This window comes from Phacochoerus africanus, chromosome 1 (genome assembly GCF_016906955.1).
Source record: "Phacochoerus africanus isolate WHEZ1 chromosome 1, ROS_Pafr_v1, whole genome shotgun sequence".
NCBI classification, from domain to species: Eukaryota; Metazoa; Chordata; class Mammalia; order Artiodactyla; family Suidae; genus Phacochoerus; species Phacochoerus africanus.
The window spans coordinates 191611358-191626439 of record NC_062544.1 but is presented as its reverse complement, the minus strand read 5'-3'; the positions used below and the strand labels follow the sequence as shown (position 1 = coordinate 191626439).

The window sequence follows — 15082 nt, the reverse complement described above, 5'->3', positions numbered from 1 at the left end:
TCCATGAATGGATAGATGGATAAAGAAAATGTGGTATATACAATGAAATATTATTTAGCCATAAATATTTGTGAAAACACGGATGGACTTTGAGGGCATTAGGCCGACTGAGATAAGTCAGAGAAAGATCTGACCTATACATGATGTCTGATTATGAGTTACTGTATGATTTCATATATGTGGAATCTAAAAAAATCCCAAACTCATAGATACAGAGAACAGACTGGTAATTGCCAGAGGCAGAGGGTGGGTGAAACGGGTGGTGGTCAAAGGAGCAAAGGGATAATGATTCAAAAGAATAAATGAGGGAGTAAGAAATTTTATTTTTTTTTATAATGATTTAGAAATTTTAAGTACAACACTAATTTAGCTAATCAGAAGTACCTGAAAAACCACAATATACACAATCTAAAAAGGATTACTACCAACCTAACATACACAAATTTACCTTTATCTTAGTGTGTACATCAAGGATATCTGGAATACTACCAAAAATAGTCTTAATCTCTTCTGGCGCAAGGATAGGCCCACCACGTTGTCCTTCCTCTTCCAATGGTACTTGAAATAACTAAAAGGTTAAAAAAGGACTAGTTTAGGTGCATTGTGGGGAAAAGAAAAAAAAATTAAATCTAACATACAGACAGTGATTAAAGAAGCGATAACATGTTAGAAAAGAAAAAATTAAAAAACTACTTCTTTCTAAATTTGAGACCTTTTCTCTTAACATTCTCTAATCTATTTTATCCTACTTACTTATACATCTTGTGTATGTGTGTATATATAACCTTGCAATAAAATGCTATGTTAGAATCTAATAAAAGTTTATCACAGTTCTACAAATCATTAAAATTATTAGTACAATAGATTAATTTCTACTTTTTTATTCAAGTTACTAAGGAAGAAAGCAATAAGCAGTCAGTTATTTCCTGGCAGCAAAAATACTTGGTTTAGAGAGACTGGATTGGAAATTAGAAGACCTGTTTGCATCCGTGTTGCTGCTTCTGTCAAATCTTAAAAAATAAAAGGAAAAAGAACCTCTAGAACTAGTAAGTGAATTTAGCAAGGTCCCAGGATACACGGTCAGTACACACATACATGCATGCACACAATCATGCATGCACACTGCAAAAATCATACTTCTATATACCAATAATGTACAAATTGAAACCAATATTTTAAAAGTAGTATCATTTATGATAAAAATTAAGTGTAAATATAATAAATCACATACATGATGCTGAGAACTATAGAATGTTGATGAAAGAACTCAAAGAAGACCTAAATAAATGAAGATATATGGTCATGGACTGAAAGAGTCAACAGAGTAAAAATGTCAATTCTTCCCCCAAAGTGATTTATGGATTTACCTCAATGCCTAACAAAAATGCCAAGATTTTTTTTGTAGATAAAGAAAATGTGATTTTAAAAACTTATATATTTTTTTTTAGTTTTTTTTTTAGGGCTGCACCCACATGGAAGTTCACAGGCTAGGGGTCAAATTAGAGCTGCAACTGCCGGCCTACACCACAGCTCACAGCAATACTGGATCCTTAACCCACTGAACAAGACCAGGTATCAAAACTTTGTCCTCATGGATTCTAGCCGGATTCGTTACCACTGAGCCATGACGGGAACACCTCTAAAAAGTTATTATATGCAAGGGCAAGAACTTCTTACTGTAAAACTGCAGTATTCAAGATAGTGCAGGATTGGTGAAGGGAGAAACATTCAAGATCAACAAAACAGAACAGAGTCTAGAAACAAACCCACGCAAATATGGCCAAGTAATTTTTTGACAAAAGTACAAAAGTAATTCTGTGGAGGAAGGCTAGTTCTCCAACAAATGGCACTCTAACTTAAAAACTTCTTAGCAAAAGACTTAGAATAAGACATTCTCACAGGAACATTTCATAGGAAAAAAATATTTGTGAATCACACATTGACAAAGTACTTGTATTCAAAATACATAAAAAAATTTTCAAAACTCAGGAAGGAAATAAGCTAAGTAAAAGTGGGTCAGACCTTTAAACAGTTATTTCAATTTTTAAAAAAAAACAGATGTCAAATAAAGACAAGAATAGATGCTCAGTACACTAGTCATTTTGGAAATGTAAATTAAAGTCATGGTGAGATATCACTACACACCTATTTGAATGGCTAAAAAAAAAATACCAATAACACGAAGCAATGGTGAAGATGTGAGCAACTGGAACTCTAACACATTGCTGGCAGAAGTGCAAAATTATGTATCTCCCCTTGAAAAATGTTTGACCGTTTCTTTTAAAGTCAAACAACACTTACCATATGATCCAGCTATTCTCATTCCTAGGTGTTTACCCAAAAGAAATGAAAATTTATGTTCACATAAAACTTGCACACAAATGTTGATAAAGGCTCTATTTATAGCCATTCAAAACTGGAAACACTTAAATGTTCTTTAATAAGTCAACAGATAAATTGTAGTACAACCATAATATTCAGCAATAAAAAGGATCAAACATTTTGTTTTTTTATTTTGGAGGACACACCCACAGCATATGGAAATCCCCAGGCTATGGGTCAAATCCAGCCTATACCACAGCCACGGCAATCCCAGATCCGAGCTATGTCTGCGACCTATACTGCAGCTCATGCCAGATCCTTAACCCACTGAGCGGAGGTGGGGCCAGGGATAAAACCTGCATTTTCAATACTAGTCAAGTTTGTTACTGCTAAGCCACAATAGAAACTCCAGGATCAAACTATTGATACACAGAAGTTAGATGAAACTCAAAGGCTAAAAGAAGCTAAGCTTAACAGAGTATATACTACATGATCCCATTTTTATGGCGTTTTCAGAAAAGACAAAATTACAGTGATGGAGAAGAGATCAGTGTTTACCAGGAGTTGGAATGAGAAAAGAGTATGACAAAAGGAATAGTACCAGGAATTTTGGGAGGATGGAAATATTCTGTATCCGAATTGTAGTGGTACTTCCACAAATTTTCATGTGTTAAAATTTTTAGAAATGCACATCAAAGAAAAAGTCGATCTCACTGCATAATTTAAAATAAAATTTTACTTAAATTTTAAAAAGTTAATTGACTATTCAAAGTAAAAATAATAATGTATTATTGGGTTCTTAACACATGCAGAAGTAAAATGAATGGTAATAGCACAAAGGCCCAGAGCGGATGAATGGGAAATTTTAAAAAAGGAAAGAAAAAGAAAAAAAGAAAGTACACTGTAAATAGTAAGAAACTACATTACTATTATGAATTGTTGGAGTTTCCGTTGTGGCTCAGTGGTGATGAACCCTACTAGGGTCCATGAGGATGCAGGTTCAATCCCCAGCCCCGGTCAGTGGGTTAAGGATCTGGTGTTACCTTAAACTGTGGTGTAGGTCACAGACATGGCTCAGATCCTGAATTGCTACGACTGTGGTGTAGGCTGGCGTCTGCAGCTCTGATTAGACCCCTAGCCTGGGAACTTCCATATGCCATGGGTACAGCCCTAAAGACATTAAAAAAAAAAATGAATTTTTATTTTTAAGAATTACTACAACTTTACACAGTGGCTGCAGTGTAGGCCAGCAGCACCAGCGCTAATTTGACCCCTAGCCTAGGAACCTCCATATGCCCTAAAAACACAAAAGACAAAAAAAAAAAAAATTTCACATCAATATTACTAGCACTAGTAAAAGAAACAAATAGCAACAAAATAAAACAAATTAATTCCAATGTCTATTAAAAGTTAAATAATCTTTTATATTTACACAGGAAAATGAATTACTGCTACATGAAATGACACAGATGTGTCTCAAAAACATTTCTATCTAGTGAAAAAAGCAAGGCACTAAAAAAAATACATGAATATTTCTTACATTTCTAAGTTTGATTTCCGACACATATGTGATATATATTTAAGGAAAATAAGTACAAAATTCTAGATGGTGATTATCTCTAAGAGAGGGTAAAGGAATGAGATTGGGGAAAAAAGCAAAATAGATAACACAAAAAAATTAGAAAGAAAGAAATCTGCATGTTTATAAGCATTCCTTTATCTAGTCAACATTTAATTTAAAATCTTAAAAATATTCAGACAACCAAAATATATATTCATTAAAACCTCAGAGTAGGCTTGGAATTCCCACTGCGGCACAGTGGAAACAAATCCAACTAGTAACCATGAGGTTGCCGGTTCAGATCCCTGGCCTTGCTCGGTGGGTTAAGGATCTGGCAATGCCATGAGTTGTGGTGTAGGTCACGGATGTGGCTTGGATCCTGTGTTGCTGTGGCAGTGGCGTAGGCTGGCAGCTGTAGCTCCCATTCATCCCCTAGCCTGAGAACTTCCGTATGCCACAGGTGTGGCCCTAAAAAGCAAAACAAAAACAAAAACAAAACCTCACAGTAGTCTTAAAACAGTTCTACTGTGTTGGTTTTAATTTAGTTAGCCAAAAAAAACTATCGATTCTATCTTTCTAATATTTCTCAAATCTATCCTCTTTTTAGTTTTACTGATACTATCCTAAGTTTAGGTTCTCAAAATCTCTAACAAACTGCTGAAATAACCTCCAAATTTACCTCTTCTCCACAATTTCCCCCTTTTCAATACCTCTTTCAAAGTGAACTAAGTGACTTTCTAAAATACAAGTCAGATGATATCATCGTCCCCTTCCCATTAAAAATTCCTCTGTACTTACAGATGACACAGCATTCTGTACAAATGCCTTTTCCATTTAGGCCTGGGAGAATGGGTATCTCTCTGTACCCATACTCCCAGGCCCTACCCAGGTGCCCTTAACCCACCCTAAACCCTCTGTATTACCTTGAATGATAGCATCTTCGATTGTTTATATTGTTAGAACAACTGCAAATATACTTCCCACCCATACTCTGCATGAACCAGTCATGCTTCAATTTGTATTTTATGATACTTTTTGCAATGTTCAACCTACTGAAAAATCCAGCCCAATACCTTCCTTAAGCTGAAAGAGGAATAAAATTCTCACAATACAAATCTCCAAGTACCTTAACTAAACCTCCCTCATGATGCTCATAACCTTCCACTTGGTATTATAATTAGCTATCTATATTTTCTCTCCTCTTTCAGTCTAAACTCCTTTAAAAGAAGAATCCACATTAACCCCTGGCATAATACTTTATGAGAAAATACTTAGGCACCTAAGTATTATATGGAATAAACAAGGAAGTTTTCAGATAATCATTTAATTTAGGGGCTAAATTAAGTTTTATTTCAAATCCAAATTTAAAAAACAAAGGACACATTAGTCCTAAAATAAAGCTTAAAGAGAACACAATCATGAATTTAGGCCACAATCTTTTACGTAAACTTAGGTGAGTTTACACTAAGCACAGTGGTATGAAACTCTGTCTACAGTGTAATTTACAAGTGCTTTTCAAAAAGAAGGTTTAGTGAATTTAATTGATATGCAAATTAAAATTATGAAACACCAGTGCATTTACCATGGCCTGAAAGGATTTATTTTTCCAGGTAATAAAATTCCAGGAAAGTACATGAATAGTTTATGCCAAAGAGATTTTCTGCTACTCAACCACACTTTGGCTGACTATAAAAACTTCAACAACTCATCCGGGATAACTTCTCTTGAGGAAGAAGTACAGAACTGACTTAAAACAAGTGAAGTTTAATACAAGAGAGGGCCTCATAAAACCGTGACTACTGTTAAACAAATTAACAGTGAAGAATAACTTCTCTATGATACCAAAAAAGAAGACTTTTCATTTCTTATTCACGCATTTTATCAATGATACAAACAAGTAAACACCATTATAATGGACCCTAATGAGTTATATTAAGAATTAAAAGAGGTCAGCTAAAAATTAAGCCCAAACTCCCTATCATTTTTCTATTCAAAGACAACTTGGTGGTATCAACTGTATTTTCCTGACAAACTATCTCCTTTAGAACCACAAACAAATTTATTCCTTCTTTCTACAGATTCCAAAATCATGTCCTATTACTGAGTCTTTCAGAACCTTGAATTTTTATTACTTTATATCTTCTTCAATCTCATCCTACAAGGATTCATTAGAATTGTTTTTCTTCAGAAATAACTTCATAGTTCATCTTAATAACAGTAAGCAACAAGTTAACATTTACTTGACACATGAAAGGATTACTAAAAAAAATTACTGGAGTTCCCATCATGGCGCAGCAGAAATTAATTCTACTAGGAACCAAGAGGTTGCATGTTGCATCCCTGGCCTCGCTCAGTGGGTTAGGGATCCAGCGTTGCCATGAGCTGTGGTGTAGGTCACAGACTTGGCTCGGTTCCCATGTTGCTGTGGCTGTGGCGTAGGCCAGCAACAACAGCTCTGATTAGACCCCTAGCCTAGGAACCTCCATATGCTGTAGGTACCGGCCTCAAAAGACAAAAGCCAAAAAAAAATCACTGACATCCATAATCTTATGCTTCATTGCTAACTGCTTTTTCATACACATACAGTACTAAATAAAGCAATGACTCTAGAATATATACTATCAGAAGAAGCTATCTAAATATAAATGCAGGAGTTCCCGTTGTGGTTCAGCAGAACAAATCTTAACTAGTATCCATGAGGATGCAGGTTCAATCACTGGTCTCATTCAGTGGGTTAAGGAACTGGAGTTGCCATGAGCTGTGGTGTAGGTTGCAGACATGGCTCAGATCCTGTGTTGCTGTGGCTGTGGCATAGGCTGGCAGCTATAGCTCCAATTCAACCCCTAGCCTGGGAACTTCCATATGTTGAGGGTGCAGCCCTAAAAAGCAAAATATCAAAAAATATATATAAATGCAGTAACTGGACATGGAACCTGCAAACTTCTGAACTAAACTCAGTCCCCTCTAAGATCGTCTATTGAGAATCGTTCTCCTCAATATCACTATTTTAAAAAAAGAGGTGCTATTTCTGCACAAATAATAGCTTCTATTACAGTTATGGCATTTCCCTAATGGCAGTTTTTATCATACATTTTCATTTTTAATATCTATGTTCAAATTCTATACTTACATAATTTTCTTTTAAAAGGTAATACATCTTAGATTCTTTTCCTTATGAACACTGAAACAGAAATCATTTTTCCAAACTCTTACCTGAATAATTGTGGCCAATATATTTACATAATTACTTTCAGTCTGATAGAGCTCTTTTGCAACTTGCCACCGGGCTGACTGCTTTGAAGGAACTGGAGTTGAATTTTTAGAAGATTTCGTACAAGACTTTGGTGTTTCTAAAAGGTAAAAGGAAGAAAGGCTTAAAATAAAAGCCAGCTATAAGTACCAAACACTAAACAGATTTAACAGATAAAAAGGGAAGCATATCTCCTCTTATAAATATATCACCATACACATTTTCAGTAAAACAGAATTTCCTCCTAGAATAAGGCCAGAAAAAAATAATGGTCAAGTAACCTTCAAAAATGTCAAGATCGGAGTTCCCGTCGTGGCGCAGTGGTTAACGAATCCGACTAGGAACCATGAAGTTGCGGGTTCGGTCCCTGCCCTTGCTCAGTGGGTTAACGATCCGGCATTGCCGTGAGCTGTGGTGTAGGTTGCAGACGCGGCTCGGATCCTGCGTTGCTGTGGCTCTGGCGTAGGCTGGTGGCTAAAGCTCCGATTCAACCCCTAGCCTGGGAACCTCCATATGCCGTGGGAGCGGCCCAAGAAATAGCAACAACAACAACAACAAAAAGACAAAAAAAAAAGTCAAGATCATTAAAAACAAAGATTTTAAAAAGAACTGTTCCATGTAAGAGACTACCCAAAGAGATAACATAACAACCTGTGATCCTGGACTGGATCCTAGACCAGAAAAAAAGAACTGTTTCCTTTGCTAAAAAGCACTTTAGGACCCTGTGGAATAACTGGTAAAAACTGAAAGTCTAGGGAGTTCCCTGGTGGCTTAGCAGGTTAAGGATCCAGCACTGCCACTGCTATGGCTCAGGTCACCACTATGGTGTGGGTTTCATCCCTGGCCTGGGATCTTCCACAAACCAAAATTTGTGGGCACAGCCAAAAATAAATAAATAAATGAAAATAAAATATAAAACAAAACAAAAAAAAAATCAGAAGGTCTACAGAGTAGATCATAGTAAGAAATGCTAATTTCCTAACTGTACTGCATTTATATAAGAAATGCTTCTATATTCTGGGAAATACACAATTAAGTATATAGAGGTAAAGGTACATCATATCTGTAACTCACTCTCCAACAATGCAGATATAAAATATACGTGTGTAGAAAAACAGGGAGAGAAAATGAATGAATACTAAAGCAAATATGGCAGAATATTTCTACTTAAAAAAATTTAGAGGACAGGAATCTTTAGAGCAACACACAAAAATATTTAAGTTAAAAAAAGGAGCAAGGAATTCCTGCAGTGGATCAACAGGATCAGTGGCATCTTTGAGTGCTGGGACGCAGGTTTATTCCCTGTCCCCATATAGTAGGTTAAGAATTAGGTTTTGCTGCAGCTGCAGCTCAGATCTGATCCTTGGCCCAGGAACTCTGTATGCCATGGGGCAGCCAAAAAAGAAAAAAAAAAGAGAGGAAATGGTTGTTATGATTACACAATTATGATAATGGAAAAAGTTTCTCATACATATAAAGAAAGCTTCTTAAAAAAAACTCAACATTAACTGTAAATTTCGTGTTAGTTCAAAGTATCTTAACATATACTAAAACATAAATATTTTAAAATTTGTTTAGAAGCACAAAAGACCCAGAATAGCCAAAGACATCCTGAAAAAGAAAAATGGAACTGGAGGAATCAGGCTCCCGGACTTCAGACTATACTACAAAGCAACAGTCATCAAAACCGTATGGTACTGGCACAAAGACAGAAATACAGATCAGTGGAACAGGATAGAAAGCCCAGACTTAAACCCACGCACCTACAGCCAACTCATCTATGACAAAGGAGGCAAGAATATACAATGGAGAAAGGACAGCTTGTTCAATAAGTGGTGCTGGGAAAACTGGACAGCCACATGGAAAAGAATAAAATTAGAACATTCCCTAACACCATACACAAAAATAAACTCCAAATGGATTAAAGACCTAGATATAAGACCAGACACTATAAAACTCTTAGAGGAAAACATAGGCCAAACACTCTCTGACATAAACAACAGCAACATCTTCACAGATCCACCTCTTAAAAGTACTGACAATAAAAACAAAAATAAACAAATGGGACCTAATCAAACTTCAAAGTTTCTGCACAGCAATGGAAATGCTAAACAACATGAAAAGGCAACCCACAGAATGGGAGAAAATCTTTGCAAGTGAATCAACTGACAAGGGATTAATCTCCAAAATTTATAAACACCTTCTGCAGCTCCATACCAAAAAAAACAAACAACCCCATCAGAAAATGGGCAGAAGATCTAAACAGACAGTTCTCCAAAGACATACAAATGGCCGAGAAACACATGAAAAGATGTTCAACATCACTCATTATTAGAGAAATGCAAATCAAATCCACTCTGAGGTACCACCTTACACCAGTCAGAATGGCCATCATCCAAAAGTCTACAAACAAGAAGTGCTGGAGAGGGTGTGGAGAAAAAAGAACACTAGTACACCACTGGTGGGATTGTAAATTGGTGCAACCACTGTGGAAAGCAGTATGGAGATTCCTCAGAAAACTAAAAATAGAACTACCATTTGATCCAGCAATCCCACTCCTGGGCATCTATCCAGAGAAAACCACGACTTGCAAAGACACATGTACTCCAATGTTCATTGCAGCACTATTTACAATAGCCAAGACATGGAAACAACCTAAATGTCCATCAACAGAGGAGTGGATCCAGAAGATGTGGTACATATACACAATAGAATATCACTCGCCATTAAAAAGAACGAAATACCGGCATTTTTAGCAACATGGATGGACCTAGAAACTATCATGTCAGTGAAGTCAGCCATACAATGAGACACCAACATCAAATGCTTTCACCGACATATGGAATCTGAAAAAAGGACAGACTGAACTTCTTTGCAGAACAGATGCTGACTCACAGACATTGAAAAACTTACAGTCTCCGGAGGAGACAGTTTGGGGGGTAGGGGGATGTGCTTGGGCTGTGGGATGGAAATCCTGTGAAATTGGTTTGTTATGATCATTATACAACTACAGATGTGATAAATTCATTTGAGTAATTAAAAAAAAAATCTCAACATTAACTGTAAATTTTTTGTTAGTTCAAAGTATCTTAACATACATTAAAGCATAAATTCTAACCCAAAGTGGACAAAGAATGCATTAGCATATTTGATATGTATTTCAAGAAAATAAAATTTAATGAAATTTCATAAAAGCTTAAAATATATTTTCTTATTATCAATATGGTTAGAATACATCAACATTATATACAGAATCTCCTAATAGCAAGTTTCTCAGCAGGAAAAGAAACATAAAATATAATAGAATGACATGAAAAAGACTATATAGTCTCAGCATATCAATTTTATTTAATTACTCAATGATAAATCATCTTAAGCATTACTAAAACTATCATGCATATTGTGGAGTTTTGAATGTTAAAAGGAAAAAACATACAAACCAAAAAAGCAGACTTCAAAGCAATTCCCACTTGCCATGCACTAGTTTAGGCTACTCTCACTAGACCTAGGAGCCTCTGCCACTACAGCATACTTTATGGGGAAAAAATTGATGCACACTAATCTAATTTAATGATTAGGTCTAGGCAGTGATCTCCAAAGTGGGGATTCTATTATAGAGAATATCTAATAAATTAGTATAATTGTCATGTCTGATTTCTTTAGTGGTTTTCTCCCATCCCCTCAACTTCACATTCCAACTTCAGACCTTTATGATCATCTCTCACCATCTCATGCCCATTATGTCCATTACAATTGTGGAACCAGTAAATTCCCAGTAGATGTAATCATAATCCCCTGCCCAAGCACATGTTCCAACTTCCCCGAATGCCTATATTAGATGCTTCTCTAAAACTGTTCTATCTTCCTTCAAAATATAAACTTTTTATTTTTGCTGAAGCACCATTTTTTCCATTTAATACCCTGTCGTCATCTCTTATTTCCTTCCTATCACTCCATCCCATCAATATTTCCCCAGTGCTTACTTTTCTTTCCAAAAATCATCAAACCTGGTTTAGGACCTTATCACCTTGTAGGCCAAGCCACTAGAGGTTACTTCACCATCAGGCTATCTCTAAACTGCCTTATTTCTAATCATTCTTAAGAATAATCCACTACAAATCTTTACTTACTCAGTGAATTACACTGCTGCTCAAGTTTCTAAAGTTCCTTGCAATATACAGATGAGACATGCCAGTCTGATTTCGAAGTCCTCTAATATTAAGATTCAATTAACGTTTCTAATTTTCTTACTCTTCCATACTCTAAACAAACTGACTTACTATTCCCTAAAAACTCAATTTGTATACCATTGTCTGTATTCCTGCTCCTCGTATAATTTCAAATTCACCTCAGTCTTCTGTGTCTACCTTAAATTGACTTTAAATTCCTTCCATGAATATTTAGTGCCTACCTACTCTATACCAGACACTGGGAATAAAACAAAGAATAAGATAGACAAGGTTCTTGTTCCCTTCAAGCTTACATTCTGGTGAAGCAAATAAAATAATAAAGGAGTAAACAAATGATTTCTAACAGTGGTAACTACTATTGAAGACAGCAGTTAGGTAATAGGTTGCTAGGAAGGAGTAGTGGGATAGGAACTTAACTTTACAGAGTAAGATTTCTATAAGACAGAACAAGTATAAAGTTCCTGAGGTCTGGCTGTAGTAGAAAAATCTGAAGATTATTAAGATATTGTGATTGGAGAGACTTACACAGTATTACTGGAGGAAGTTACCACATGAGGTTAGAAGTAGTTGAGGAAGGATTACGTAGGTACCTGGAAGCTATGGTAATACACCAGTGAATGATTTCAAGCAGAGGAATGGTATGAACTCAATTATATTCTTCTAGAGACATAAGCACTGCATGTATAAAGGCAAAAACAAACACAGGAGGAAAAATGAATACATGGAGACAATTTAGGGGACCACTGAAATTGTCCAAGAGACCCTTTTTATAAAAAGGCCGATAAAGGAAAGGTAGCAAAAGAATAGAGTTGGAAGTGGCAGAGAAAAGGAAGAGTCCTAACCTGATTATGTTAAGGATATATATTAGACATGAACAAGGAAGTGTCAAGTACACAGCTGGACAGGGAAGACCTCAAACCTGGGAGTCATCAGCATATAGAAAAGCCAAGGAGTTTTATGAGATCATTTACAAATAATTCAATAGAAAAGATGCAACTCAGGAAAAACATTACACATTTAGAGTTGGAGAAAGAAGTTAGTTCAAGGAGAATAATGAGTGATGTACAAAAGCCAAAATTTAAAAATGTGACCAAGAAGAAGTAGCTGTTCATGTGCTGAATGCTGTTGATTACACAAAGGCTGTCAGTCTCTCCAAGACAAATTTCATGCAGAAAGAATGAAGTTCTATTGGAATGGATTGAAAAGACAAGGCAAGGAAATGAGACAATGGATCAAGGTAATTCTTTGAAGGGCACTTATGGAAAAGGGAAGGGAGAAAAGGGATAGTAAGTGGAGAGTATTTTGGGCTCAAGGAAGGTTTTGACTGTTTTGTAAACTAAAAAACACAACATTATTTGTGTGCAAACTTAAAAAACAAAAAACGGGAAAATTGAAGATCAAGGGAATAGTTAATTGTAGGTGCTGTATTAGCTGAGCACAAAGTAAATTCACCTTCCTTGGACTTCATTGTACCTATTTTCTTTTTAATTCATGTGACATTTTCTGTGATTCCTGTGCAATAAGAATTTGCTCTTTGAACAGTTCTATCACTTCCTAGCTGTGTGATCCTTAAAAAAGGTTTACTTCTCTAACCCCAGTCTAGTGATCTGTTAAACAGGAACAATAAAACTTATAAATACTCAAAATAGATATATATTTAGCATATATCAAGCAATCATAAAGGAGAGAATTTTCATGTGCCTTTTCTCCTCAGCTAGAATAAGTCATTACAAGCAGAGCCTTTCAAATTCACTGTAGAAGACATTTATCTATATTCTAATAATTATTCCACTAAATTTAAAGATCAATTTTTTTAAATGTGAATTACCTGCATAGTTAATGCTAGATTCTGGTGTGTTGGAGATATCTAGGAGTGACCCTATAGAAAGGGAATGTTCTGCTGATGGGCGCTTACGGGGAGGGAAGGGTGACATGTCTGTCTCTCTTGAAAGCTGAGCAAGTGTCTCTTTTAAACGACGTCTTTTCCGATTGCTGTTTGGGGTATTTAGAGAGAGCAATGACACTGACTTCTTGAGCTCAGGTGTATTAGCCTGCAATCAAAAGCACAAAAAGCTCAATTTTACTTTTGTACTTCTTTACTGAGTCAGGAACAAAAGAAAAATAATCTACAAGTCTGACAAAGTCTGAATTTTGCACAACAATTTTACAACTATATATTCTTCCTGGTAATTCAGAAGCTTCAAAAAACATAATAGGAGTTTCCATTGTGGCTCAGCGGGAACAAATCTGACTAGCATCCATGAGGGTGCAGGTTTGATTCCTGGCCTTGCTCAGTGGTTAGGTATTGGGGTTGCCATGAGCTGTGGTGTTAGGTCACTGACATGGCATGGATCCTGAGTTGCTGTGGCTGTGGTGTAAGCTGGAGGTTACAGCTCCAGTTTGACCCCTAGCCTGGGAACCTCCATATGCCACGAGTGCAGCCCAAAAAAGCAATCAATCAATCAATCAATAAAAATACTAGTTAGAGGACCACTGCAATTATCTAACCCCTAAAGAACCATTTTTTTTCCCCATGGCACTATTACCATTACATATTCATCTGTAAGTTTGTTTACTGTCTCCTGCCTGCTAGGTCATAAACTCTACAATAGGGACCATGCATATTTTATTCACCGTATTCCTGGCATTTAAGCACAATGCTTGGACATCATGCTCTCCAATATCTGTCGAATATCACTAGCTTTTAAGAGGCCTCCCCGAAATCAAAGGCATATTTTTTAAACATTAAGAACCTGACATTGAGAATGGAAGAGTCCAAAGAGAAAACAACAGAGTATATATTTATTCTTTTTTTTTTTCTAAAGTATATATTTAGATTTGATAGAAACACAATAAATATACAATCTTAAATATTCCATTCAAAAGTATTAAATCCCACACTGAAGTAAATCTTCCCTTAAGGCCTGCTTCTTTTCCTTTATGTCACATTTTGGTGGATGATACTACTCTTCATCGAGATCCAGCATGAAAGCTGGATTTTCCTTGCCTATCTTCCTTCTACTATGTAGAGTCCTTTTTTAAAATGACATCTCTCTCCTTAATATTCTTCAATGGCTTCCAATATTTATAGGATAAATTTAAACTCTCAAAACTTCATTGTGCCTCCCTAGTCAGCCTTATCTCGGGCCTTCTTTCCCACACTCTTCCCTAAAGTCCTACTAAACAACTTGCTACTTTAACGTACTTTCAAGCTTTCATACCCTCTCCCACTTACTGTCTAACTTGGATGTCCTTATCAGGTTAGCCTAAGAAGTTGGCTCAACATTTATTTGCCCTTTTCAATCCTGCCTGAGTCTCTCAGAGTGAAGCTAGTTAGATAACATAGATTACTCAATTATAGCATATTTCATTCTGCACTGGTACTATCTGCATATCTAAGTTTTTAAGTTTTTGAAGATAGGACTATTATTGTTCATAATAGTATTAAAGAATTAGTACAGAATGACATATATTAAATTAAAATAACATCTAATACATTAAAACTACATAGACTATTACTCATTATCCAATTATTCTGAAACTCCTAAACATGGCATAAAAAAATGATCTGTATGCTAATTATACTATGCTCTTTTGGGATAGGAAAGTATCATCTTTATATAATCACAGTCACAGGACAAATGACTAAGAGACAAAAAGCATACCTTTTCATACAAATACATAGTTTCTCCAGCTCGTGCATCCATTTGAATGCTTCCCCAGAACCACTAAGAGAAAGAACATTTTAATTAGGAATTT

The 15082-nt window shown here is 35.8% G+C and overlaps 1 protein-coding gene across 3 annotated transcripts in view; it reads right to left on the bottom strand.

The window, feature by feature from the left end:
* ECT2 (epithelial cell transforming 2) overlaps positions 1–15082 on the bottom strand; it is a 64302-nt gene that overhangs the window by 37245 nt on the left and 11975 nt on the right. For all 3 annotated transcript variants that reach the window (XM_047786651.1, XM_047786661.1, XM_047786642.1), the window contains 4 exons: positions 14989–15051; positions 13152–13374; positions 7097–7233; positions 449–568 (listed from right to left, as the gene is read on the bottom strand). In XM_047786651.1, coding sequence (XP_047642607.1) covers positions 449–568; positions 7097–7233; positions 13152–13374; positions 14989–15051 — 543 coding nt within the window. The remainder of the gene's footprint in view (positions 1–448; positions 569–7096; positions 7234–13151; positions 13375–14988; positions 15052–15082) is intronic.